Source organism: Lutra lutra, chromosome 13, assembly GCF_902655055.1.
Source record: "Lutra lutra chromosome 13, mLutLut1.2, whole genome shotgun sequence".
Classification (NCBI taxonomy): Eukaryota; Metazoa; Chordata; class Mammalia; order Carnivora; family Mustelidae; genus Lutra; species Lutra lutra.
The window spans coordinates 82062108-82089316 of NC_062290.1; the positions used below are offsets into that span (position 1 = coordinate 82062108).

General features: G+C 43.8%; 1 protein-coding gene and 1 long non-coding RNA gene across 3 annotated transcripts in view; one reads left to right on the top strand and one right to left on the bottom strand.

Moving 5' to 3' along the window:
- The first annotated feature begins 262 nt into the window (after positions 1 to 262).
- On the top strand, positions 263 to 18813 carry LOC125084040 (uncharacterized). Of its 2 annotated transcripts, none has more exons than XR_007122447.1 (3): positions 263 to 1323; positions 9491 to 9601; positions 18502 to 18813. It is a non-coding gene; the product is annotated as an uncharacterized LOC125084040 (long non-coding RNA). The 2 variants fall into 2 exon arrangements; XR_007122448.1 differs by lacking the exon at positions 263 to 1323 and adding an exon at positions 5148 to 5687.
- A 331-nt stretch (positions 18814 to 19144) lies between these two features.
- C5 (complement C5) overlaps positions 19145 to 27209 on the bottom strand; it is an 86361-nt gene continuing 78296 nt past the window's right edge. Inside the window, 3 exon segments of the mRNA XM_047699377.1 lie at positions 19145 to 19450; positions 20283 to 20421; positions 24895 to 24978. Coding sequence (XP_047555333.1) covers positions 19312 to 19450; positions 20283 to 20421; positions 24895 to 24978 — 362 coding nt within the window. The 3' untranslated portion in view covers positions 19145 to 19311.

Here is a 27209-nt window from a genome sequence, read left to right on the forward strand (position 1 = left end):
CATTTGGCTTATTTTGGGGGGCTCTTGAAATCGAGGGGGCATCACCAGAGGATCTCCGAGTGCTCAGGGAATGGCATGGCTGAAGAAATTAAAACCCAAGCGTCAGGAGGCTGAACCTGACTCAGAGAGGAAATGAGACCTTTCGGAGACCACTCATCTCTACCTAGGAGAGAAAATTTTTCTTTCTAAAAATAAGTTTAAAAAGAAATGTAGTCCATCTGGCTACGCCGTAAGATCTGGTGGTCTGAGTGTGAGGCCGTGACTGAGGAACCAGAAAGCAAATCAGGGAAGTGGGGAACATCTGAGCCTCGGCGGCCCCTTTCACATCCCTGTCTGCTGTGTTGGTCCTAGGAGGCACCAAAAGGCTCCATTCTCCAGTTTCAGCCACCTGTCCTTCAGCCACCAGGGTCTTGAAGCTGAAGCTGCCTGCCTAGCCTACCTGCCTTTGCGATCCCATCACATCCCCGATCTGGCTTCTGGAGACTAGAAAACTGGCAAAAACTGACAAAGCTCTGACAGTTTGGTGCTGGGAGGAAGAGGAGCTGTATCTTCGTCCCTCTGCCCCCCACCTGGAAATCTGTGTGATATATTGGAGCATCTATTTATATATCGGAATGAGCACTGGATTAGGAGTCAGACTTGTGTTCTGTTCGTTTTTTCCTTGCCTCTAAACCCGGAGGAGTTGGATGATGACTAAACAAATGCTTAGATAATGGCTCAAAAAATAACAGTTCACAGATTTTTTTGATAGAGGCAAATGACCTTACAGCTCATAGAATGTGTTGGGTTTTTCAAACTTTGTATTAGCTATAGGACTGTGTCTTTGAATACTTTCAGTATGGAACCCAAATATACAAACCCGCTAGAGGCAGAGATGCTCTGTTAAGCAGAGCAGGTGGCCCAGAACCTTTGCCCTGGGCTTCTGTCTTCCCCATCCTGACCTCTGGGACCCAGGGACATGGTTTAAAAATCATGGGCCTAATGAGTTGTGTTCAGGTTCTGAATGTGGAAACAGGGATTCTCTCTGGGTCTGACATGCCTCTGCTGTTCCAGTCCGTTCAGCCTGTACACTGACAAGTGTGCCTTTGCCTGTGCTATGGTTCTGGCTGCTGGTGAGCCAGGGCGTGAGAGGAGAGAGACATTAGCCTGGCCCGGGTCATTTGCCTTCTGGGAGAAGGCAGGATCAGACTCCAGCCTAAGGAAGTCTCTGGAGGATTGGGGGTCTGTGGTCACAGCAAAGATGAGAAGAAGAGTGGGACAGATGCCCTTGGACCCTTTGCACACCATCACTTCCACGTCACAAAATCCAGGCCTCGGGTTCAGGTAGGTGAAGTGGGGCCACCTGGCGCTTCATTCCGGCTCAGAATGCCGGCCCCTCTCCGGCCCCTTAACTCCTGACATTTCCTCAGCAAGAGGCAAGTTGATGTCTTCTTCAGTGAGAGGAGAGGAGCTTAGTCACTGGCTCCATTTGGTGGGGGGAAGAGGAGAAGGAAATCAGAGTCTGTCCTGGGGGAGGCAGGGGGCGGGGGAGGGGTAAAAAGGGCGGGTCCCAGTCGCTGCAGACATTTTTATTGATTTTGCTTGAACACTTACACCGGGCTAGGCCGTAAGCCAGGCCCCGCACTGCACCTGTGAGTGGAGCAGACACGGCTTCTGGCCCGGTCACCGCTACCTCCTAGATGTGCACGAACCAGCTGCCGATACTGTCAGCGGATGACAGCCCGTTTGGGCATGGTCCTATTTGTCATCAATGTTAGGTCCGTTATTAAACGAAACGAGACTGAGACAAAGTGAAAGTTATTTAAAGCTTTATTTTATGATAAGTATTAGAAGTTAGACTGATCGGTCAGGGGAACGAGACTGAGACAAGGTGAAAGTTATGCAAAGCTCTATTTTATGCCAAGCTTTAGAAGAAGTCAGACTGACCAGCCAGGGCCGTCTCCGAAGAGAGCGACCCCTCCCCATCTTACAGACTACCTTTTATAGAGCAGAAGTCTGGCCGCACATAGGTGGCCAATGAGATTGTAGTCATGTTAGGTCATACGCAGGTAGCCTATTGAATTACAATTTACCCTATAGTAGCTGTTTGACCCAACCTATTACTCTGGTCAGAATTGGTGCTCAAGGTTGGCGCCCAAACGGCGGGGTTTACATTCTTTGGTGGTTAGGGAAGAAGTATGTGTGTTTCTTACTGATTGGATGTTTCCACCTGGCCCGACTCGTCCTTGTATTCTGGGCTCTGTTATCAAGAACTGGCCGACCTGGCCTTGTATTCTGGGCTCTGTTATTAGGAACTAGCTGCCCATATTTTACTGGTTTTCCAGACTTGCTTCTAAGTAAGTTTCTCTGGGGGGAAAGGGGCAGGGTCAGTTTAAGTTTTACTGCACAAACAACAAAATGGCTTTTAACCAAGATGGAGTCGCTCTGGCTAAATAGGTCCTTACAATCAATGCTTAAAATGCGGAGCCCAGAATGGGCTACACCCCCTCTCCTTACAAACACTGAGTGTTCCCAGTTTTGCCCTCAAATGCCTTCTTTTCATTGCCAGCAACATGCTTTGTCTGTCACAGCTCGTGTCCAGTAAAAACAGGTGGTGGGGCGTCTGGGTGGCTCTGTCGGTCTGACTCTGGATTTCTGCTTGGGTCTTGATCTGGGGGTCCTGGGATCGAGGCCCCTGTCAGGCTCTGTGCTCAGTGGGGAGTCTGCCTGAGGATCCTCTCTCCCTCTCCCACTCCCCCTGCTTGCATTCTCTCTCTTAAATAAATAAGTCTTAAGAAAAAAAAAAAAAAAGGCCAGTGAACAGCTTTCCTGTTAGCATTATCTTAATCTCTTCTGATAACTGTCGATTTCTGAGCCAAGAAATTTAATGAAATGGATGACTACAGGTTAGCAGTCACCTAGGAGAGAAGGAGACCAAATTATACTGGGTTCTTCAATCCAGATTCAGTACTTCTGCAGTGCACAAGGGATATCAATGACAAAACAAAGATACGCACCAAATGATCCTGTGAAAACGAGAGCCCGTAGCATGCCCCCTTTCCCTGGCTGTGATGCTTAAAAACATCCCATGTTTCTTGGTTCTTCATGTACTTATAATAACTGGCAATTTACAAAATGTGCCTGTTTATAAGTTTTTTTTTTTCTTTCTGCCCCACTAGAATATATGAGTAACAGGGAATATAGGAAATTAAATTAATTAAGTCCATTAAGGTAGAGCTGTATTTGATTTCTTCATTATTGTTTCCCCTGGCTTAGTCCCTAGGAGACATCCAATAAACATTTGTTCAATGGGAGACTAACAGGCAAGACACTAGCCATAAACAGTTTTAGTTAAGGGGAATATCATAGATGATGATTTTACCATCATCAAAAAAATATTTAAGTATCTTTGACTTGGCCTTTTTTTGAGGTATTGTGAAGAGAGAGATGGCATTCTAACAAAAGTTCGAAGAGAAATCTGGGGTTGTTTGTTGAAGGGAGTTTCTGTGTTGGGTGACTTTCACTTTCTCAACAGATCTCCAGATTTTAAGGTGAGGGACAGAGTGCTTCTGATGTTCTTTGAACCGTAGGCATCAGAGGTGTCCCTGGGTTTTTCCAGTGATTTGCAGGACTGGCCACTTTGAAACCACGATGGGAGTTTCCATTTATGATAAAAGTGCCCATGACACTCATGAGAATAGTGATGTGTTTGAGGCAAAGAGCTTGGCTGATGGACACTTCGATAAGGACAAGCCCCCAAGATGCCAATAAGGAGGAAGGCAAACATCTTTGGATTAAATACTAGACCACCTACTCCTTCTCTTTGCTATCTCTTGTCATCTGTGCACCCTGCTCTAACAGATTGGTTTTATATGTATGAAATTCCTTCTTTTGTGGATACTGGCAACAAAGACCCTCCTAAAGGTGGATACCCCAGGTCTCCAAGATGGTTTTCTGGGCTACAGAATTACCGCTCTTGCTTTACACACACTTGTGTGAGATTGGGTTTCTCGGACCTTTAGTCGGTGAAGAACAAGAATAACTCAATGTTTGAGCTCAACAGGAGTCAACATCAGGCTGAGGAGGGACATGGCCTGGTGGTCTTCATCCCTTCTGTCCTGAGGACTCAGTCTGAGAGAAAAATCAGGGCACGAGGAGAGTTTTGCTTAGGAATCAGAACTGTGAGGCAAGTCCCTCCTCTCCTCAGGCCTCCTTTTTCCCATCTGTGAAGTGGGAGAACTAGCTCAGAGGAATCCTTCATGGCAAGTCCTGGTGCTACAGAAGGGGAAACTCTCCCACCTCTCTGGGGGCTGCTCTCCCCACCTGGACCAGGAACCCCTGTGATGGAGGTTCTGCGAGATGCCTTGTCTTTGGGGACTCCAGACTTTTTTTTTTTTTTTTTCTTTTAAGAGAAAGCAATGTGAAAAACCTCCTCTGATGAATTTCTTTCAGAGCTCAAGCCAGATGGATTCCCAGCACAAGCCAAGACTTGGAAACAAGAATGTGGGGCAGAGAATGAGAGGCTGGGGCTACAGCATGTCCTCTCTCAAAAAAAATGCCAAAGCTGGGGGCTGGGCAGGGCTGTGCATGTGGGGTCGGTATTCTCTCATCTCTTCTGACCTTCTTATCTTACAGAAGGGAAAAGGGGACCAGAGAGGGGGACAAGCTTGCACGGTAAGTCACGGGTCTTCCTCTGTGTTCTGGTGTTTTTAGGTCCGAAGATTTCTTGGTAATACCTTGTCCTTTGTTGTTTCTGCATTCATTTCTCTGTGGGCGTCTCTCCATAAGACTGAGTTTTAGCAGGGCATATTCAACTGGGTGGCCCCCTTTTGTCCAGACTGCATGTTGGACATGCAGTGGGGGCCCAGTAAATACCTATTATGAGGGACTGATTTGTCATCTTAAGAGGATCCAGGGATAGTAGGAAGATGACAATCCTACCTTCCACATCTGCAATAGGTTCCCAAAATGTATTTTAACAAATACATTTTTAGCTTATACCCTGAGCCTATATGCTCATTTTATTTTATCATTAATTTATTTTTTAAAGTAGGTTCTACGCACAACGTGGGACTTGAACTCACACCCCTAGATCAAGGATTGCATGCTCTACTGACTAAGCCGGGCAGTTACCCCCTATTTGCTCATTTAAAAAAGAATAAGAGTATATACATTCAGCAACACTTCCTGAGAAGGTCATTGTCTTAATCATTTGGAGATATAATTCAGGCATTTTTGAAATGCAAAATCAAATAGATAAGAAAAGCCATTGTTCCAGCTGCCATCCTTGGTTACCGTCTTTGGTAACCAGTGTCCAGCCATACAGCTGGAGCCTTGGGTAGGGTCCTCAGTTCTCTCTGCCTCTCTGATGACTGAAACTGGAGCTTCTCGGAGAAGCTGGGGTCCGGGCACCAGCTTCTTCCCAGTCCTGCCTCTCTTTCCATAGAGAACATGTCTACACACGAGTCCTTCTGAACCACCTTGGAGCCCCTCCAAGGACAGACCTGGAGACCGGCCAGGAGGGAGGTGCTCCTGGGAAGGACACATCCATGGCAAGCAGAAACCATGGCATACAGGCACACACATGCAAATGCTCGCAGGATGGCCAGCTTGTCCAAGGTTTGAAGAGAAACTGGAAATCGGGATTTGTATGTGGAATGTCTTGAGTTTTAGAATACTCTGTGAGCCAGAAACCAGACCCCAGCTGGGTGAGTGCCCCCAAAAACTGTGTCTGTGGGCCACTATTTGTGACCTCTGATTAGAGCCGGGCACCCCACATGCGTGACATAAGCAGATGTGCTAACACCCTGCACCCAGCTCACCCAGACTTTGCACACTGTATGCGCTTATCCAGAGGCAGACCTTGCAAGCACAAAATGGAGACGGGTCACCATACATTTACACACGCATGCTATCTCCCAGGATGTCATTTTAATATGGTCACGTTCCAGCTAAGGAGACTGAATGTCAGAGATCTCCAAAGTCGTGGAGCTAGTGGGTGGCTGGACTTGCATCCCAGGTTCCCGACGGCAAAGCTAGTGTTCTGAACGGCTATACAAACTGCCTCCCAGATGCTTGTACTCTGAACTGAAATGCCTGCTAATTTGCATCCTTTGCTAAACTCAGCTCCCTGTGCTCAGGGACTGTGTTTTCTTTGTTGTTGCATACCCGTCCCCTTGTGCTGTGCCAGTGGAACATAGAGAGTGCTCAGTAAATGCTTGGGGGGTTGTCCACAGGCAAATCAACAAGTGTGCACACACAGGCCCATATAAACCGTGTACAGTCATGTAACTCCACTGTGCCCGGGAACACCTGAACACTCGGAGTTCCACAGGGACACCCCCCCCATCCCCTCCGGCCCATGGCATCCAACCCAGCTGGGCCTCCCTGAGTCCCCCTGCCAGTCTTGCCTAAAGGCTTCACAAATTGTTTCCTGGAAATCTCAAGGCGGCTGTGGTGTTCTTTTTCCCTAATTCAGGAGACAACTCAGCAGTTTTGTTTTTCAAGGTCTGGGACTCATAAACCTGGAATCTTTTCTTCGTTTTTTCCACTAGTATTTTCCTTGGCTGGATGCCTTTCCCCAGGGCCATGGCCAAGAGGTTATACTCAGCATGTCCTCTGTCGGGACCCATCCTCCCAACCTAGGGGGCAGTTGCAGAGAGCAAGAGAAGGGACCTGTCTCAGACACAATCACTTTAAAGAAGGGGAAACTGAGTCAGGCGGTGTTAATGGGGAGAGATTGGGGAAGGTTGGCTCATTCTAAGTTTGTGTCAGTGAGTACTACTACTAAGTGGTTTTGTGATTTTTTTAAAAAATTGTTGAATATCATAAAAGAAAAAATAGTTTCCAGAGCTCAGACAAGGCGAGAAAGGCCCTCTGCTCTCATTGGCATCTGTGTGAGGCAGGTAGTGGAGGTTTGGGAAATTCATCAGATTCAACTTTATCCTTGAATCCCTATCACATTTAATTGGCAGGGAAACCAAGACACAGAGATGTCGGGAGAGGGAGAAGGAGGAATACTCTTTGCACATCTGCTATGTGCAAGTTATGCTTACAAATTCCCTCTTGCTTAATCTTCATGGGCAACATTGTTGCCTAGGGAAGTGGTTTTGTTTCCATTTTACAGATTAACACATAGAGGCTGAGGGAGGTCTCGAGATCAGCTAAGGGGAAAGCTGGGATTTGAATCCAAACCTGTTGTTTTCTTGGCTTTGCAGCCTCCTGGATTTTCCCATTGGGCTTCGAAGGGCCCAGGGTGAAGCCTTTGTAGATGGGCTCATTGAGGCAAGGTTTCCATGGCCCTCCTGCTCAGAAAGCAACACCCCTCTCCTTGGCCTCTTCTAGAGGGCAGTTTGGGGGCCATGGGGAGAGGGGTTGAGCAGCCCCACAAAGCCTGAGGTCAAGGGCCTCAGAGCTGGAAGGAGGGTACAGCGACTGGCAGCTGTGCCAAGGCCCCTTATCTAAGAGCAAAAACAGGATTGGATGTCTTTATAAACTAAACTCATGAGAAGTTCCAAAGGGCAAGGGTTTTCCTGGAAAAGAAAGCAAGTCCTGGAAGGTTTTTGTTTTGTTTTTCTTCTTAATGGGACCCTGGTTAATGACTCAAGGAAATGTAGACCACATTTCACCAAGAATTAGTCACTGCCCTTCTCAACCCATCATCCGTTTTGCTATCCTGTTTAAAACCTTCAAAACTCACTTCCTGTAGGCAAAAATCCAAACCCCTTATTCTGTTTGTTTTGGGTCTGGCTTGGCTTTATCTTTCACTTGTCTCATTTAAACAAACTACTTAGTGGCATCTGTACACACCTCCTTGATTCTACCACTGGACATTTAGTCATATAATTCCCTCTCTCTGAAAATATTTCATTTCAGTTTATGCATATCTTAGTCATTCAAGACCCAGCTCAGAGCTGCCTTCTCCATGGAGCCTTCTGTATGGTGTCCAACAGGAACTCTTCTGCCTTGTGCTAACCTTATGGATTCATGTTCTAGTTCTCCTAATAGATGAAACTCTTGAGAAACAGTGCTGGATTCCCCTATGTGAGCACATGTGTATGTGTGGGTGTACTTGTGTGTGCGTGTGTACACATGCACACACACACACACACACAGAGAGACAAAGGTGTATGCCCTCTATTACCCCCGGTGCTGCCATTGAGCTGAAAAAGATTGTGTTAGAGTGAACAGTTGTGTGTCTCCCTTTCTTGAGTCAAGAAAGGGGGGGCTCCTTTACACTTGGAACTAATGTCACATTGTTAATTACACTGAGAGAGAGAGAGAGAGAGAGAGAGAGAGAGAAATGCTCCATGGAATCTACTTAGAGAGCTTAATGTATGTCTAGGGTAATCTGAGATGGGGAGACAAGTGGACTGACCCCTGACAGCCCCCAGAGAGTTTAAAGGATTAGAGATGGGTGCCATCCTGGGCAAACAAAGAAATGGTGGCACCGCTCAGATCAGCCTGAACACCTCAAGATGGTTTGTGCAAAGGATGCTGTTCCCATGGACTACAAGTGAGCCATGCCCTGGAAGAACTGATGTGAAGGCCTCTCAGATGTATCTAACAGGGGGGACTAACTGAAGGTATTGCTGGACTTTTAGGACTGCAGAAGGAGTGAACAATGGGATTCAAGGCAGTGCCATGCCCATGTAAGGGGAAGGTCCTCAGGGCTTGTGGGGGGAGTGTGTGAAAAATCTATGGATGTGTCTACCCTAGAGTCAGCTTTAAAGCCATTGTATGATAGCATTGGTCAGGTAAGACCTCTTCTGCTCTCCTTTCTTCTGCCTCTCCTCACCTCCCCAAACCCCAACCCCTCTAGCCCTGGAGAAGTCAGAAGTCACATTTAGTGAACTGGGGAGGGGGAGGGGGGAAAACAGCAGCGGTCCCTGCCCTTATCCTCAGCTATAGGGGTCCCACGTGCAGCAAGCCCCAGTTGAAAGAAAAGATTGAATCTTAAATCAAATTAGGAATTTTGCTTTTGTATGGGACTGAGTATCTAACTTATGAAAAGAGTTTGTTTGGTGATGAAAGTGATCGCAGGACTTTTTACTTCCTGAGAGTGATCAGAAAAGTTGTAGGATGCCCAGCTTGTCATTAAAGGGCAGAGAAAGGGCATCTCTCCGTTGTGGGGTTGGGAAATGAAATTAAGTTGCATTATGATTATACACTGTGAGTCTTACTTACTCAATGTATTGATTCTCTTTGCTATTGTAAAATAGGTTGACTTCTTTGGTTATATTATTCTAACTCATGGTGTTTGCTTCTATCTTCCAAAGTAATGAAGTCCCTATACTCACCTTAGTTAAAGTCGTTGAGCAGGCACAGAAAATTAGCTCTACTTCAAGCTTCAGATCCTTACCTTGAGGGGATTTTAAGGAGCCTCATGTCCACAGGTCAAGGGACTCTCTATCAATGGTCCTTTGTTGCACATTCCTGTATAACAATCAAATTCTGATTATGATGTTCTATTAAATGTAACAGATCTTAATTTTTATCTCCCCTTTGCCAGGTCTTGTGCTTAAGGATACAGAGAGGAACAAGACACAGCACCAGTCCTCCAGGAACTCACTCACATAGGAATGAAGGGACAGGGATAAGCCATCAGGACACTCTGTGTATGGTAAGAGTTCCAATACAAGTGTGTTCACAGAGAATGACTTATTGTAGGTTTTAGTGAGTCCATCCCTTGATGCTGCCGCAATGCTTGTCCTATGGTAGGCACTCTGACCCAGGCCATGAACTTACTTTGCAAAGGCCAGCTCTTCCAGGAAGTCTTCCTGGATTAACTCAACTTCCACACCAATTGCTTCTTTACTTTGCCATCTCAGCACTTTGCAGTTTAGCCTCGTGTTCGCTTAACTTGCAGCTTTAAGTATATTGAACAAACATAACCTGCAGGAGGCAGTGACATGCAACTTATCCCAGGCTGTTCCCAGGAGCTGGAGCTAGGATCGGAATCAGACTGTTTGACACCTGCTTCTCACCCACAGTCACTACAGAATGGCAATCACGGGGTCCTGTGTGTGTAACATTGTCATAAGCATTTTTTCCAGGCCTATATAGTTTAGTCTTTATATCTAGTCTTTATAATGATTCCCTTCAGAGGCAGCATAATATTTCATAGAATGTGTGTACCATCATCTGTGTCATCATTTCTACCTCTTCAGGCCATCCTTCATATGTCATTTTTAACGTATCATGTAAAGCATGTCACTAAGGTACGGTGAATTGCTTTATACAACATAAGCTTAGACTCGTGGATCTGATTGCTGCTTGGTATCTCCATGTGGGCATCTACACGGCTTCTCATGGAAACATAACAAGCTCCCTGCAGAACCCTCATTCTCTTCTACAGGGCTTCCTAGGGCTGCCAGAACAAAGTGTCACACACTGGATAGCTTAACACAACAAAAATATATTCCCCCACAGTTCTGGAGATTAGAGCTCTGAACTCAAGCTGTCGGTTCCCTCTGAGGCCTCTGCAGGAGAATCTTTGCTCTGTGTCACCCCAGCTTCAGATGACAAGCTGGCAATTCTTGGCATCCCTGCCCTTGTTGAGGCATCTGTCCAATCTCTGTCCTGTCCTCACATGGCTGGCATTCCTCAAGTGTCCTTGTCTTCACGCGCTGTCCTCCATGTGTGTCTCTGTCTCTGTGTCCAAATGTCTCCCTTCTCCTAAGGACACCAGCCATGTTGGAGTAAGGGCCTGCCCCACTCCAGTATGGCCTCATCTCACCTTGACTGATTATATCTGCAATGACTCTATTTCCAGAAAAGGTCACATTCTGTGGTGCTGGGGGTTAGGAATTCAACCCATTTTTTTCACGGGGACAGAGTTCATCCCATTATATCTTCTATTCTCACTTCTCAAATTTTTATCTTCTCCTGCCTTCCCCAACTGTATAATTGGCCACTGTGGTAGCTCAGTTGAGAAACCATGAATAATTCTTGATTTCTCTGCCTCCATCACCCCCATCCCAATTCCTTCAGCAAACTCTTTTAGCTGCCTCTAAAAATACCCTGACTCTACCCATTTCTCTTAATCTCCATTTTTACTGTTCTAGTTCAAGCTCCTACTACTATTCACCAAAATAGCTACAATAGCTCTAGCTGGTCTCCTTGCCCCTTTCTCATCTATGATCTGGTCTCATGCCCTTGCTTAGGGCCAGCTATCGAATGAAGCTCAAACATTCCACCCGTGCTTACAAAATCCTAGTGATCTGGCCCCTCCCTCACCTTTAAATTCATTTCCGATCACTTGCATCCTTTGATCAGCCTTCTTGCAGTTCCCTGGGCCACCAGCCTCCTTTTCTGGAACCTTCATTTGGCTGCTCTTTCTCCTCATGAGAATCTCAGCTTGAAGGTCATCTTATTTACCAACATTTAAGAGACCGTCCCTGACCCCCCTGATCAAACTCCGTTATTCTCTATCACAGACCCTTATTTTAATTCTCTGTAGGGGATTTTGTAAATAGATTATTTTTCTCACCTATGTAGGTATTGATAGTCTTTCCCCACAGTTATAATGTAATTCCTAGGAAAGAAGGGACCTTGCTGTCTCTGTTACACCATCTAGAACTGTGTCTGGCACACAGGAGGAACTCAATAAATAGTTATTAAATGAATAATTAATCCTGCACGGACGATCTTTATGTAGGAACCGTCCCCCCTACTTTTGAAAATTTATTGTAAATAATCCAACAGGAGGAGGATTACTGGATCAAGGAGGGACAGACACATATTTTGGCTCTTGAAATGTGTCGTCAAAGTGGTGTGCAAAGATGTGAGGTCAGTTTTCATTTCTTGGGCAACTTCTTGAATCCCAGGTTCGAGGTAGTGATTTTTGGTATGTGGGCGAGGGAGGGAGGGCAAGGTAGAGTTGCTGCCTCTGGTGGGCTGAGGCCTCAGTGGCAGCAGCAGCAGCAGCAGCAGCAGCAGCAGCAGGAACAGCAGCAGGGACCAAATGTTCAACAGGCCCCTCATTCTGGTGCCCGTCAAGAGGGTCCACAGCCCGGCCTCGCAGGCCTGTCTGGGGCCGCACACACAGGGGGACTCACCTGCTGTATGAACTTGGCTGAGGTGGTGGGAGCCAGGGTGAACCCAAGAGCTGGCAAGTACACCTGCTCTTCAGCACAGGGAGGCCTAGTTCAGAGGCCAGGTCGGGAAGCCGTGAGGGTGCGGAGGCCGAGGACACAAAGTGGGGCTTGGACCAGGTATTGGAGGTCCTTTTGCAAAGGTTATTTCTGGATGGGAGCTTCTCTGCTTGGAACAGGGAGTCTGGGACTTTAGGTGTTTGCCCACCTCTATGCACAAACCTCCAGGAGCAGAGAGACCTGTTTCATGTAGCTCTGTGCTTGGCCAGGCCCATTCCACAGCACCCTGCCCTGTCTGCTCGCATCGCTAAAACAGCAGCTATGTGTAAGGGGCTCAGAATAGTGCCTGGCACGTAATAGGCATCACCCAAGGGTTGGCCATTATTAGTCGTCGCCTGTAATCCTCAGGGAACTGTAAGCTTCCTGGTGGTGGAAACCATATCTGAGGTAGAATAGTCTACTGCTAATGAGTCCGGCTGCCTGCGTTCTAAATCCTGGCTCCAGCACTTACTAGCTGAGTGATCTTGGGCAAATTATTTAACCTCTCTGTTCCTCAGTTTACTCCGCTGTAAAATGGAAATAGTACCAGCCTCACTGGGTTGTTAGTGGATTCAGTGAGTTGATGAGTGTGAAAAATACAGAGCAGTGCCCAACACGGAGACAACACTTAGTGAGTGAATGGATTTAATAAATGCCCAGATCTGCCCTGAGCACATCCTGCAAGGACAGCCTACCGTTCCTTCAATGATCTCCTACCTTCTCTTTTTCTCTTTCTCTTTCTCATTGCTGCCTCGTGTTTCTCTTGCTCCCAGAATCCCTCAGCCTTTTCTGCAACCCATTCCCACAACCCAAGACCTGTGCACAATTACGCTTAACTAAGATGTTGGTTATTAAGGCATTACTTCCATTCATGCAAAAATCCTGACTTTGTAGGACACTCTCGAACCTTGTTATGTCTGAGAACCCACACTGTGGGCATCATCTGGGAGATGCAGACTCTCAAGCCCTCCAGACCTAAAGAATCAGGATCTCTACTTCCCCAAGCTCCAAACCAATACTTCTTCAACTTTGATGTGTCCATGCTTTTCCTGGAGAGCTTTTTAAAATACAGGTTTCTGGGCTCCACTTGGAGTTTCTGTTTAGTAGGTCCAGGTGAGACCCGAGAATTTGCATGTCTAACGGGTGATGTTAGACGGGGAAGCTGCTGGTCAGGGGACTGCACGTGGTGAAGCATGGCCCTGAGACTGACAGCCTCCAGGATCAAAGGAAGGAAGCCTCATAGGAATATGGGAAAATCTGAGGCACTGGGGTAGACCGCTTTTTAAGATAGTGGACCCCTTGCCAGTCTCTGGCAAGTCTCTGCCTGTGGTATCTGAACACAAAAAAGCTTTCGGTTATGAATGTTATTTTCCATGTCTGTCCAAAATTCTACAGCTTAAAAGTCCTTTCATGTGTTTGATCTTATTTCATCCTGCAACAACCCTGTAAATTGAGCTGGGAGAGTCTCACCTCATTTCCAAAAGAGAGAACTGTTTTGGAGAGGCACAGAGAGGTCCGAGAGGTAGAAATCCCACAGCCAGCTGGTTGCCATTGGCCACCACAGACTGTGCCCCCTGGACTGGCATTTGGCTACTATTTCTAACCCTTGCCACCCTCCAAGAGTGATAATGCTACTCTGTCTTCATAGAGGGGCCAACTGAGAGGATTGCTGAGGTTCAAGAATATTCCCAAGGTCACAAACAATTCCCAAGGTCACAAACAATTACTTCCTCACCGTATCACTTCCCCATAGTAATAAATCCTGTCTCTTACACACACACACACACACACACACACACACACTCTCTGCAGCCAAACCAAAGGGCCGTTTTTTATTTCCACACTCAGCATTAAATTAATGAGCAGGCCATACTTTGGCCTTTTGCATTTAGCAGTGAAGGAGATGGCAAGACAAGGGTTGGATGATGACCAACCCTGCCCCAAGGCCCCAGCAGATCCAGGAACCCTCCTTTCTACTTTCTCCTCTTACTCTGGGCATAGCTCCTTTCTCTTCCTCTGTTCTCAGAGAATTCAAATTCTGTCCTGGATCTAATTTCTGAAAGATTCTCTATTTGGAAAAAAAATTATTAAGCCAAATAATTCTTTCCTCAGCTCTGATTTCTCTTGCCCCAGTCAGCTTCAACCAATCCCCCTTTCCATCTACCACCCCTAAAACACCAACACAAAATGCATAAAACACACAAACACCCAACAACCCAAACTTTAGCCAAATAGAAAACCCTCTTTCTAGGATAGTTCTGACTTCTCCTATCTCACCTGCTGAAAATGGTAGCCCTGGACCTCACCTGGGGCTCTGGCCTCTGTTTGCCTGTTAGGCCCAGCTGGTGGGAGGAGACACTGGGTACTAATACGAGGTTCTGGCCTTGATTCCCCCGTGGGAGATCTGACGAGGCCCTGCTCCTTCCTGGCCTGTTTCCTCATCCATGAAATTGGGAGAGGTTGATTAGATGATCTCTAGGAAACGAGATCAAGACTGAACCACCTCTCTGCCCCTCCAGGAGATCTTTAAACTTCTTTATATTAAATGATTCTACATAGGAGGTTCACGGGGGAGGAAACATCAACTCTACTGGAGAATTTGAGTCCTTTGAGGGGAAGTGGGGGCACCTGTCGATTGAGAGTTCTTCAAATAGTGTTGTGTCCATGTGGAAAATGATCTCAGGACACATTTTGCAGAATTTTTCTCTGGTGCTGCCTCCCTTCATTTTTGCACATCCTGTGTTTCCTCTGCCCCCGTGCCCTGTATGCAGAGCCCTTGTTGGCCACACTCCTGCCCCACCTGTCTCCTACCGTGGCAGGGCTAGGGGGACCTTAGAGAACATCTAACAGAACACACTCTGGGTGAGGGGGGCACTGAAGCCCAGGGAGGTAGAAGTTTGCCAAGATTACACAATGGCAATGTATTGCCCTTCCAGTATGTGAGAAGGACACTCTGCTCAAAGGCTAGGAGCCTGGGCCCCTGGGTCCAAAAATGTCCTTCTACTTGTGAAGGTGTATGACCTAGGGCAAGTTAACTGTCCAGATCCTCAGCTGTTTCCTTCTTGAAAGTGAGAATGATGACCATCATCAAAGGGTTGTGAAAGGTCGCTAGGTACACCACATGATGCAGTCTGCATGATGCCAGGGAAGAAATGTGTTAAGTTCATCATCCATGGTGTGCCAAGACTGTATTATTAACCACCCCAGGTAACATTTGCCGTGCCAGGCACCGTGCCCATCAGTTTATATGCATGATCTGTATTATCTCACTTAAGTCTCACAGAAATCCTCTAAAGTGGGAATTAATAGCCTTCCCCATTTTTCAAATGTGAAAACGGGGGCTTAAGGAAGTAAAGGAGACATTTTTGTTTCTCTTAATGACCTCTCAGACCTGAAGGCATTTTGGATGTCATTGGGGCAAACCTCCTATACTGAGAGTCTCCCGTACCACTCCTGGAAGGGGCTAGGGATCAGGCACTTGGTCCCTCCCAGACGGCCTCCTCTGTCTTTGAACAACTCTGGCTATAAGAAAATGCTTCTTTGGACGGAGCCAAAATTTCTCTGTAACCTCCTCTCATTTGCGTGATGGAAAGAATGCTGGGCTTAGAGTCAGATGCCTCGGGCTCATGTCCCAGCCCTTCCACTTAATGGGGTTCTGACCACCAGCTAGCTGCTCCTCTGGGCCTGTTTTCCCAGGTGAAAATAAAGGAATTGGATGAGAGGAGCTCTAGGTCCTTCCTGGTTTGGACATTTCAGGATCATATAATTCATGATTGTGTGTGTAATGCACACATATCTGATTATAATGATGGAAACAGTGAAGGAGCAGACACTGTGTTCCAAGGAACAGATCTGCTTCTGCCAACATGTCTGTCAGGGTGGGGACCCTGCCAGCTGAGAAGAATCCAGAAGGTTCTTAGAAATGGAGTTCTCATCTTGTCTTAAAACAAACCCCTCCCTCCCTCCTTCCCTTCCCTCTCCTCTTCTCCTCTACCTTCTCTCCTCTATTCTTTCTTCTCTTCCTCCTCAATTCCTTTCTGATTCAGAACCATGAAGGGATATTTCAACCTCCCAATCAAAGTTAAAGATCATGTCCCTGGTGACACGTGTCTCACATTGCACTGAGTGTGCAGAATCAATTTGTTTCAGGAATAGGGAAAGCTGTGGAAACATGATGCAGAGCTGCTTTGTGTCTGTGGGAGTCTCTCCACTGTGGCTGCTGGCATCCCAGCTCCTGAGGCTGTCCTCAGGCCCACACGAAGACTTTCACAGGGCTTCTGAAATTGGATGTAAATCTGTGCCTTGCTTGTGTATGTACATGTTCTAGGAAAAAAGGGCCTGTGTGAGAGAATATAACTGGGTGTTAGACTGGGAGCCAGGCTTGGTGACCCTAGGAGTTGACCTGGTTGGTATTCAGAGTCAGGCTGTGCTGACATCATGGAACACAAAGACATCACATCAGACACAATAGTGCAGGATGAGAAAAAAAGAGACTTTTCCATAATCATGTTTGTGTAGAAAATAAGAACATTATCCAAACCTCAAAAACGATCAAACACGCCCCCCTTCCTGGCTAATGTGAGTGACTGCTACTTCTTTTCCTTCAAGTTAGGTAAGAATTCAGATACTCATTCATAGGATGACTCCTACTTCCTGAGAGCATCCAATCCAGAGCAAAGCCCTGCTTCCTTAAACCTTCCCTAAAGGAATCCATCACAAGCCCAAATCCTATAAGAATTCCTCTCTCACATCCTTGTCTGAGAAGCTCTGTGGTTCCCTTGGTGTTTGTTCTCTTTCACTGCAGAGCCAGTAAGCTCTGTTTTGTTCACTCGCCACATCTCTTGCCTTATTTATTGAAGTAAATTTACTGCACTGTAAATTTACTCCTACTGTCACCCCTCTGCTCAAAATCTTGCAATGGCTCCCCTTTCCCTCTGAATAAAGCTATTACACTTCCATGATCTGCGTGATCTTTTCCCTATGCCCTCGCTGGCTTCCTCTCTCCACCTCCCTCCCTGGTTACTCATTCTACCTCTATTACACCAGCCTCCTGGCTCTTCCCATAAGACACCAGGCTTGCTCCTGCATCAGGTGTGGGGATTTGGGGCTCCCTCTGCCTGGAACACTCATCCCATAGGTGACCACATGGCTCCTTCTTTCGCCACCTTCAAGTCTCTGCTCAGGTATCACTTTGAAACCTGCTCTGACCAGATCACTCTATTTAAAACTGGTGATGGGTATGGGTCGTGATGAGCACTGGGTTGTTATACGCAACTAATGATTCATTGAACACTACATAAAAAACTAATAATGGACTGTATGGTGGCTAACTGAACATAATAAAAAAATAAAATATAAGGTTTTTAAAGTTAAAAAAAAAAACAACCCTGCAACCCCTCCCTTGAACACTCCCCAGCACCCTTACTCCACTCTCCTCTTCTTTTCCCCAAGCTCTAACCCCTTCTAACAGTCAGGGTCAGATGCATAACTACTGTCTTTATTGTTCATGGTTTGTCTCCCCAGCTGGAATCTAAGGTCCATAAGGTTGGGAATCTGGGCACCAAGTGCCTAGAATTGGCCTTGGCCCACAGTTACTAAATCAAGACATATTTGTTGGATGTTGCTGAATAAACTAGTATCACGGAGGATGGAAAGTAAGACTGAACATGACTTTGGCTCAGAATCCCTCACTGAGAAATATGGAGTGAGGTCGCCTGCCTTAAACTTGGCCCATTGTCAATTCCACATATTTTCTGAAGACAGAGTTTCCTAAACATCCGTCTTGTACATGCCAACCTCACGATTTTTTGCCCTAAGAATAACCTGTACTTTTGTTTACTTAAAAATTTTCCTTAAATAGACTTACTTTTTGATAAATACATTTATTTTCAAAGAAAATTGTATATCACAGCTTTGAGGTGCTAGTTGTATTTTTTTTCTAATACATGTTAAACCTATAGATGAATCACTCTATCATACACCTGAAACTAATACAACACTGTATGTTAACTCACTGGAATTAAAATAAAAACTTAAAAAATTAAATGTATGGCTATTAAATGAGTAGGCTTCCTTTGTAGCTCCTAAGTCTTCTTACTACCCCAGGGTAAGAAAAGCCTATGCTTTTCCCTTCAACCACAAAGATCCTTCTGCCTCCCTCTACCTATGCAAATCCTGCACGCCCTTCTTCAGGAGGGCCTCAGGAAGCCCCCCGCCCCATTCTCACACTCATGCCTTTCGCCGAGCTCCCCTCATACTCAAAGGAAAAAAAACACACACCCTTCTTCCATGCCATGTGGTTCTGTTTTCTGTTCCGCGACATAAGATTATAAAATACCTTCTTAGAGCTATAGAAAGGTCTTTGACTATGCAACTCTTTGTTTGATAGGCCATCAAAGAGATGAAGAGGCTTGCCCCAAGTCCCTGCGGGGGCAAAGTCAAGACTGGACTTGGACCTTCTGATGCCCCATTCTCAGTGGAATCCGCAAACACTTAATGAGTCCCTGCCATGTGCCCAGCATTGCTCACCACAGCGGAGATAGTGGTGAAGAGAACAGATCCGGACTTGCCCACGCAGAGCTTACAGGGGTGCTAGGAAGCTGCACACTAAATAAACACTTGTATGTGCTTAGAGAAGTAGTTGCAAGTGACTTGGAAGAGAAATGCAGGGTTCAGGGGGGGGCCCCAGACTGTTTGGAGGATTGTGCACCACCTCTGTCCACTTTCAATTTGCCTGACTGTGCGTTTGAAGCAGCCCTAGCATAAAATAACATGCTTTTTCATTTTTTGCACATTTTGAAAGCAAAGTCAGGGTTTAACGATCAATATTCTGTTCCTTGGTATTTTCTTTCAAGCAAAGGCCATGTCATTGTAAGCTCCTACGTTTCAATGGGGCTATTCTTTCGTCCCCAGCAAACATTCCTGAGTGGCAGGTTTTAGGAGGTGCTCCAATTTTTATTGCTTCTGGTGTCTGATAACCTTGGCAGGAGTGCTTGTCTCCATGCCCCCCAAGGCCACAGTATTTCAGAAAGTTACAGTTCTTAAAATCGTTCTTTAATAAAAGCAAGTGCCACTAATCCTAAGTAAAGTGAGCTTTCCAAATAAGACCAGCTGTGAATGTTTAAAAAAAGAAAGAAGGGAAAGGAAGACACTTCAACAACAGGAGTCCACAGTGAAAACTGTGCATAGTTAAACCTCTTCAGGCATTTTCACATTCATTTAAAAAGATGTCTTCAGCAAACCTATCCAAATTCTCCACAAATGCTGAGCACATGGGGCATGTGGTGTTTGTAGGCCAATATTCAATCCAGGTTGAGGAATCTAAAGGGTAGATGTACCTGCCAAGAAAAAACGACAGTGAAATGGTTGTGGTGATGGCCACAGACAGAGAAGAGCTGAATTCCACAAAGCTCAGCGTGCTTATGCTGTCCAGGCCCCAGGAGGCCATGCTGTCAGCCAGGCTCTGCTGCACTGGCCTCCCCCTGGGAAGGACCACAAACCCCCAAATCTCAGGAAGCCACTTGAGGGCTCCCACGATTAAAGGCAGGAATGGTATCTGTTTCAAGAACTATTATTTATTTAAAAAAAAAGATATTTATTTATTTGACAGAGAGCAAGAGAATACAAGTAGGCAGAGCAGGAGAGGGAGAGGGAGAGGGAGAAGCAGTCTCCCCACCCAGCAGGGAGCCCGAAGCAGGCCCAACCCTAGGACCCTGGGACCATGACTTGAGCCAAAGGCAGTCACCCAACCAACTGAGCCACCCAGGTGCCCCTCAAGATCTATTTTTAAAAAAGAGACAATAAAATGCGTATTTAAACATTTCTCTCTTTACAAAAGAGAACAGTCTGAGAACTTACTGAGGGGGCAGATATGGTATTGAGGGGGTTGGGTGAGCACCTTCAGAGGCACCCTCAGACCCGGGTCCTCACTTGGTTTATCTGTCAGTGAGTGCTCAGTCGCCCTTCATGGTTTTAAGTGGCTCTTTGTTTTAAATTCCCATTGTTTCATTGATTCTTGGCCTTATGGCTAAGATCAAGTGTAAATTCACATTATTGCATTTAGGCTTCTAATGGTTTGTTGGTTAATAGCCTGACACATAAGAAACGTGCAGTTAAGAATAAATGACACCTAGTTTTGAAGGGAAGATCAGAAACTCCAAAATGACTTACCTGAAACTGAAATTGTATTTTATCTGGAGGGCTTCTTTACCCATAATTAAATACTGTCTTCCTTTCTCCAGATCAGCATTGGTACACGTGGCCTTTTTAATGAAGGTGACTTCAGAGTCCTTCTCCGCAACAGCTTCACCTGAGAGGCACACAAGTAAGATCATCACATTCATGTTACGATGTCATGAGCATAAACTCTTAATAATTCCAGTTCCTCATGGCTAATTATTGAGCATAAACTTAATATAAGTGGCTATTGGAGAGTGACAATGTTCATATGGTTAAGACTTTGGAATCAGGCTCTCGGCCATTTGCCAGCTGTGTGGCCCTGGACAAATGAGGCTCAGACCCATCATCTGGAAAATTGGGAATGACAATAAAACCCACCTTCTTAGAACTGTAGTGAATACATGAGAAGTGCTTACAACACAGCACGATATTAGTGCTTCTACTATTACTTCTTTTTTTTTTTTAAAGATTTTATTTATTTATTTGACAGAGATCACAAGTAGACAGAGAGGCAAGCAGAGAGAGGAGGAAGCAGGCTCCCTGCTGAGCAGAGAGCCCGATGCGGGACTCGATCCCAGGACCCTGAGATCATGACCCGAGCCGAAGGCATCGGCTTAACCCACTGAGCCACCCAGGCGCCCTTACTATTACTTCTTTAGAACCAGGAATTAAAAGAACTTCTCTATGGTTGAACAACATTAATCTCCACTCATTATATAGTAAAATAAAAAAGTATTTGGCAGCTGGCAATGGATAATTTTGTAGAGAAGTACAAGACATGTGAAAGACTCTGGAGTAGTCTCAAAGATTCTCAAAGAACTCAGGAGTAGTCAAGAAGGTGGCTCCCTTACGTAGAATGCATTCCTTCCCATGCTGTCCTGTTGCATTTCTACCCATCTTGAAACACATCTTCAATTCTCGAGGTATCCAGTAAATACTCCTGGATGTTCTTTGTCATAAATATCTCTCTGTCTCTCCTCCACTCCCCTTATACTTGAATTTCTATCACAATGTTTCATTCCATTTATCTGTCTTCAGCTAGGCAGGAAACTTCTTGAGGCAGGGACTGGGTCTGACTCGTTGCTATAGATTCAGGACTGATGATAGTTATTTAACTCTGACAGAGTGATCCTAATTATTGAATCCTGAAAAACTTCTGGACATATGCTTCATAGTAACTGCATATATGGTAAGCTTCAATTAGTGATATTTAATAAGCATGCACACATCAGTTCCAGCTGGTTTTCTTACACCCTCCTGATGACCTTCAGGACATGACCTCCCCTGGCAGCAACATCTAAGCAGCATTCCCAGCGCTGTTTACCAGTTCAGCCCCTGTCATGGTGAGAAGGGTGGCTGCTGGGGCCTTATCATTATTTGTAAAAACCTTTTGTTATAAAACGTCTCAAGCATATTCAGAAGAGGGAATAGTTAATTAACCTCAGCTTCCATAATCACTGATCTTTTTTTCCATTTATATTGTCACTCAGAGCACCCTGTATTTTAAGGGAAACACCAGTTTATCATTATCCTTGAACTGCCTATTTGCCCTCTATTCTAAATAGCTTAGTTTTTAGCTTGGCTTATTGTTCATGTGCAGCAATTTTTGGGTAAGTGGTAAATGTGTGGTGTTCTGATATTTATATACATTTGAAATTTATACAATTAAAAAAGGAACACCTGGAATGAAGAGATAATGAAGTATGCAAACATTTCTAACATTTCCTTTTAAATGTCATAAATCTGAATGGACAGGAGAACAAAGAAGAAATGATATTGATAAAGAACTACAGCTTGGGAATCATCTCATACTGCACAACATTCAGAACAGCCTGGGATGTCTTTTGATACTATGTAAGAATTAGTAGAAAATAAGACAAATAACTTGTATTTCTGGAATGAAGAACACTTGATTATTTCAGTAAAAACAGGAATGGTTTATTCTTCCTTATAATGTGAAAGCTGGGTGCAAATGGCATTCAAAGTTAGACTGCGAAAAGATCAGAGTGCTAAACACATATTTTCATCAGAATGACAACCATGATTCAGAAAATTTGTGATCATCAATGAGAAAAAAACAGGTTAACACCACAAATCAATTTCATACAATAAAACATTTGAAAATAATAAAAACCAGAAGCACATTTTTATGAGAGTATCGATCAAGCAAATCAAGATTTGGAAAGTATTATTAGTCTATGGCTAAAAATGATGTAGCATTTTCATACTTGAAACACTTGATAGAATTTCAAAAGAGAAGAAAATTAATATAAACATAAAGTTGCAATTTAGGTTTACACTCCTACTTATTGCAAAATTTATACCTAGTGAAATGAGAACACAACTTTTTGGAAAATATAAATAAGGTGATAAAATTTCAACCATTATTGAAAAAAAATCAATGAATATAAAAAGTGTTTAAAATAATGTAAAATAAAAAATTGGGGACTTTGAAGATCGTTTAATGGGTTTTGCTGATTTCAAGGTACTGGAAAGAACAACTAAACAACTTACCAAACTGTTGGAGAGAAAAGGAGTCAATGAGGAATACTTATGTGAACACCTTATTGGTGCAAATAGATTGCCAGGGAAGAGTCCAGTTTCAGGAAAATTCTGAAGTTCCCAGCTGTTCAATTAGGTGTTGACTGAATTACTTATCAAGCAGGTATCAAGTGTCTCTGGACACCACAAAGATAGGAGCCAAGCCAGATTATCTCACTGTAACTACTTCTTTGTAAGGTTAGTGTTCTGCGTATCTAGGCAGAATTAAGTAATAATAGGAAAAGCTTTAAAAATTTCAACAATGAAAAAAATGCAATGATGAAAATTGGAAAAATATTGGAATTTGGCAGGAAGCTGGTAGTGCTAGAATCACAAAGGCAGTTTGGAAATCATGTCAAGCCTTGAGTGGTTCACTTTGATAGATACTGTGGTATAGAAGCAAATATTTACAAAGTGGATAGATATGCTTTTTGGTGACTTGCTCATGATAGTCTAGCAATTGTGTCAATACAGTCTTCAGATGTTCAATAAAATATATATCAACTTTAATAAGCTCACAGGTTAGAGAATGAATGGTGAAATCATATAAAAATAAAGGAAACTATGAAAGTGGAACAAGCTTTTAGCAAGATAAAAATGATTATAAATTTGATATAAAACAAAATCAAGCCACTTAAGGGAAAAGCTAATTATATGAAAATATTTTTGTTTTAATGGCAAAAGTAAAAAATAGGATGAACTTTTAAGTTTTTTTAAAAAATTGTGAATCCTAAAACTTTGTCTATGATGTTTGTAAAACTCTCAGGGTTAAAGGGGAATAAAAATTAAGAAAGTTAGGAAAACAAAATATTCAATAAATTTTCAAATTTCAAAAATTCAATAAATTGTTGTCATGACTTAGCTGATAATAGAGATACACTGAATACATAAAAATGTCATACAGTGTCCGAAGGACTGGAAACATTTTGAATGCAATTTCTACCAAATGAGTAGAAGCTGAGAGAAACTTCAGGACCACAGATAGTACCTTTGCTATTAGGAGGTATTACTTATTGAGATTATAGGTTTTGTAAAGACTATCAATTCGATAAAGATATAATTGGAAGTTTGATGTGGTTCCTTATTGTCAAATCAGAGCTCAGACAGGGCCAATCCTATAGTGAGTCAAGCAAAATAAGACTGACAATTTTTAAAACTAAAAAGCTTATTTGGAATTACTAGAATTACTTAATGAACCATTTGTGTGACTATATAATTTGACAAGAAGTTTTATAATATTTATAGCTTAGTTTAATTAGAGAATAAAAGGGAACATATTTTAAAATGTTTTATATGTTTTTTTACATGTGAATTCATTTTATTGTATTGGTTATTAAATGTCTCATTTATCCTCACATGGCATCTAACCCACAGCTTTGTACTTCATAGATGCTCTTAACTGGTTTCCCTGTTTCTACTCTTGATCTCTCCCACAAAAGAAGCCAGAATGATCTTTTAAAACCATAAATCAAATCATCTTGTTTGCCTACCTCAAACCTTTTGTTAGCTTTTCTTTGGACTTCTAGAATAAAATCTAAATATCTTGTCATGCGTTATAAATCCTTGTATGACCCAGCTCCTGCCTACCTCTCAACTTCATCTCATACTAGTGTCTTCCTGCCTCTGACCCCCGCTGGGGTTCTTCAGCTCCCTGATGGTGCCAGGTTACTTGCTATCTCAGGGCGGTTGCATATTTGGTTCCTTCTTCACCCCACCCCTCTAAGAATGGCTAACTCCTAATATCACTCCCAAAAGATGCCATCTGTTATCACACTGAAGGAGTTTCCCACATTAATTACATGTCTCAAATATAATACTTGTTATGATTTAGAATTAATTTGTTCATTGTCTGTCTTTCTTTCTTTCTGTCTCTCTTTCTTTCTTAACATGTCTCCTTGAACAGAATATAAATGTTAATAAGGCAAGAACTCTGGCTGTGTTATACAAGTTGTATTCTCTGTGTATAATACAATGCCTAGTCTATCAATATAATGCCTCATTAATGGCACATAGTAAGTACTAAATATTTGTTGAGTGAAAGAATGAATGAATGAATTCTCACCAGCTTTGTAGATATCCAGGAGGGTTGCAGTGTATTTAATGAAGACATTTTCTTCAGTGATAGATGTGAGACGAACTTTATAAACTGGTAGAAGAAACAACACAAGAATTCATGCTTAATACCGCTAATGCCATGTCCAGTAGATGCCAGAGTTTGTCAAACAAATGAGAAATGAGGCATAGCAAGCTCTTATGGGTTCCCTGAGGTAAATCTTATTTCTTCCAAAAAGCCTTCCTAAGTACTCCCAATCTGATTCTGCTAATCATGACTAATGATATATTCTGCTAAGAATCATTAGCCCTAGCCACTGTTATAGAACAGGCTGATTAGGATAAGAGCAGCATTAAATTAAAGGAGAGAAGCACACTAAACAGACAAGATATGTCTTTGTTAGATGTAAAGTTCGGATTTTGATCCTTTAAGATTAGTGGAGTCATGCCCATGGGGAAGGTGGGAGAGCCCCTTCCTTTTCCATTTGTTCACAGAGGGGCCTTTATCTATCATTCAGGCCTGTCCTGCGGGCCTCCTGTTCCCTTGCCTGGATTGTTTGGATCCCTTCCATGGCTCTGATCTTTGGATTTTGATAGGATTCGGTCTTCTGACTCATCTTTGCTGGGATTAGCAGCTATCTGACATGAGACATTCTGTATCCTGCTTTCTCTTCATTCAGGCATCAATTTTTAACCCATGGTATTTGATCTCAGGTTTGAAATGAGCAGCTTGAAGGGACTGATCCCTTTGATGTAGTCTAAGAAAAGATCCTTTCATTTTTGCTTTGGTAGAGTTGAAGTGAATGACCCAAAAGGTTTGCCCATTTTTGAGATTCCAGCTAGCTAGATGAATGAATGAGCTCACTGTGCCAGAACCAAAGGCCAACTGAATTAGTAGCTTAAAACAAATTTTGAAATATCCTGAATTCGGGTGCCTGGGTGGCTTCATCGGATGAGCATCTGCCTCTGGCTCAGGTCATGATCTCAGGGTCGTGAAATCAAGCCCCACATTGGGTTCCTTGCTCAGCAGGAAGTCAGCTTCTCCTTCTGCCTCTGCTACTCCCACAACCACACCCCACCCCTACCCGTGCTCTCTCTTTTGCTCACTCTCTCAAATGCATAAATAAAATCTTTTTTTCAAAGATTTTATTTATTTATTTGACAGAAAGAGAGACCACAAGTAGGTAGAGAGACAGGCAGAGAGAGAGAGAGAGAGAGAGGGAAGAAGGCTTCCCACTGAGCAGAAAGCCCAATGTGGGGTTCGATCCCAGGACTCTGAGACCATGACCTGAGCTGAAGGCAGAGGCTCAACCCACTGAGACACCCAGGCACCCCAGCAAAATCTTTTTTAAAAATATCAAGATGAATTCTATGGAAAGAAAGACTATAAACCATCTCCAATTTATTCTGATGGCTGTATTTCCAGTAAGCGAGATCAGTGTAATATAATGGAAATAATACTGGAAAGCAGGATGCATCCTAGTTTTACTACTTAATTCCTGCATGACTTTGAACAAATTATTCAATCTCCCTGAAACTTAGTTTATTCACTGGCAAAATACAGATAATTCTCTGTTACCTCAAACAGGTCTTAGGGGACCCCAATGAGAAGCGATATAAAAAAGCAGTCAGTAAACACACAGTGCTGAATTAACTGTACTGAGATAATATCCTACTCTCTCTCTCTCTCTCTCTCACACACACACACGTTTTGAGATAGTGTACAATATGCTCTCTTTCTCTCTCTTTCTCTCAAAAAAAAAAAAAAGAAGCCAGAAATAAACATTAGAAACCAATTTTGATATGGTTTCTCTCATATGTGGAACATAAGAAGCAGGGCAGAGGATCGTAGGGGAAGGGAGGGAAAATAGAATGGGAAGTCATCAGAGAAGGAGAAAAACCACGAGGGACTCTTAACTCTAGGAAAAAACTGAGGGTTGCTGGAGGGGTGGTGGGTGGGGGCGTGGGGTCACTGGGTGATGGGCATTAAGGAGGGCACATGATGTGATGAGCACTGGGTGTTATATATGAAACCGATGAATTATTGAGCATTACATCTGAAACCAATGATGTACTATAAGTTGGCTAATTGAATTTAAATTAAAAAAAAGAAAGGCATAAAAAGGTTAATATCTAATATATATAAGGAACTTACTTACACACACACACACACACACACACACACACACACACACACGCACATGAAAATAAAGGAGCTAATTCTCTGAACTTAAGAGAAGACCACAACTGTCCTGGGCATTTGACATAGCTCTGAGCTCTGGACATCCAGAAGGAAATGCTCCTTTTGAAGCAGAGCATTGCAAT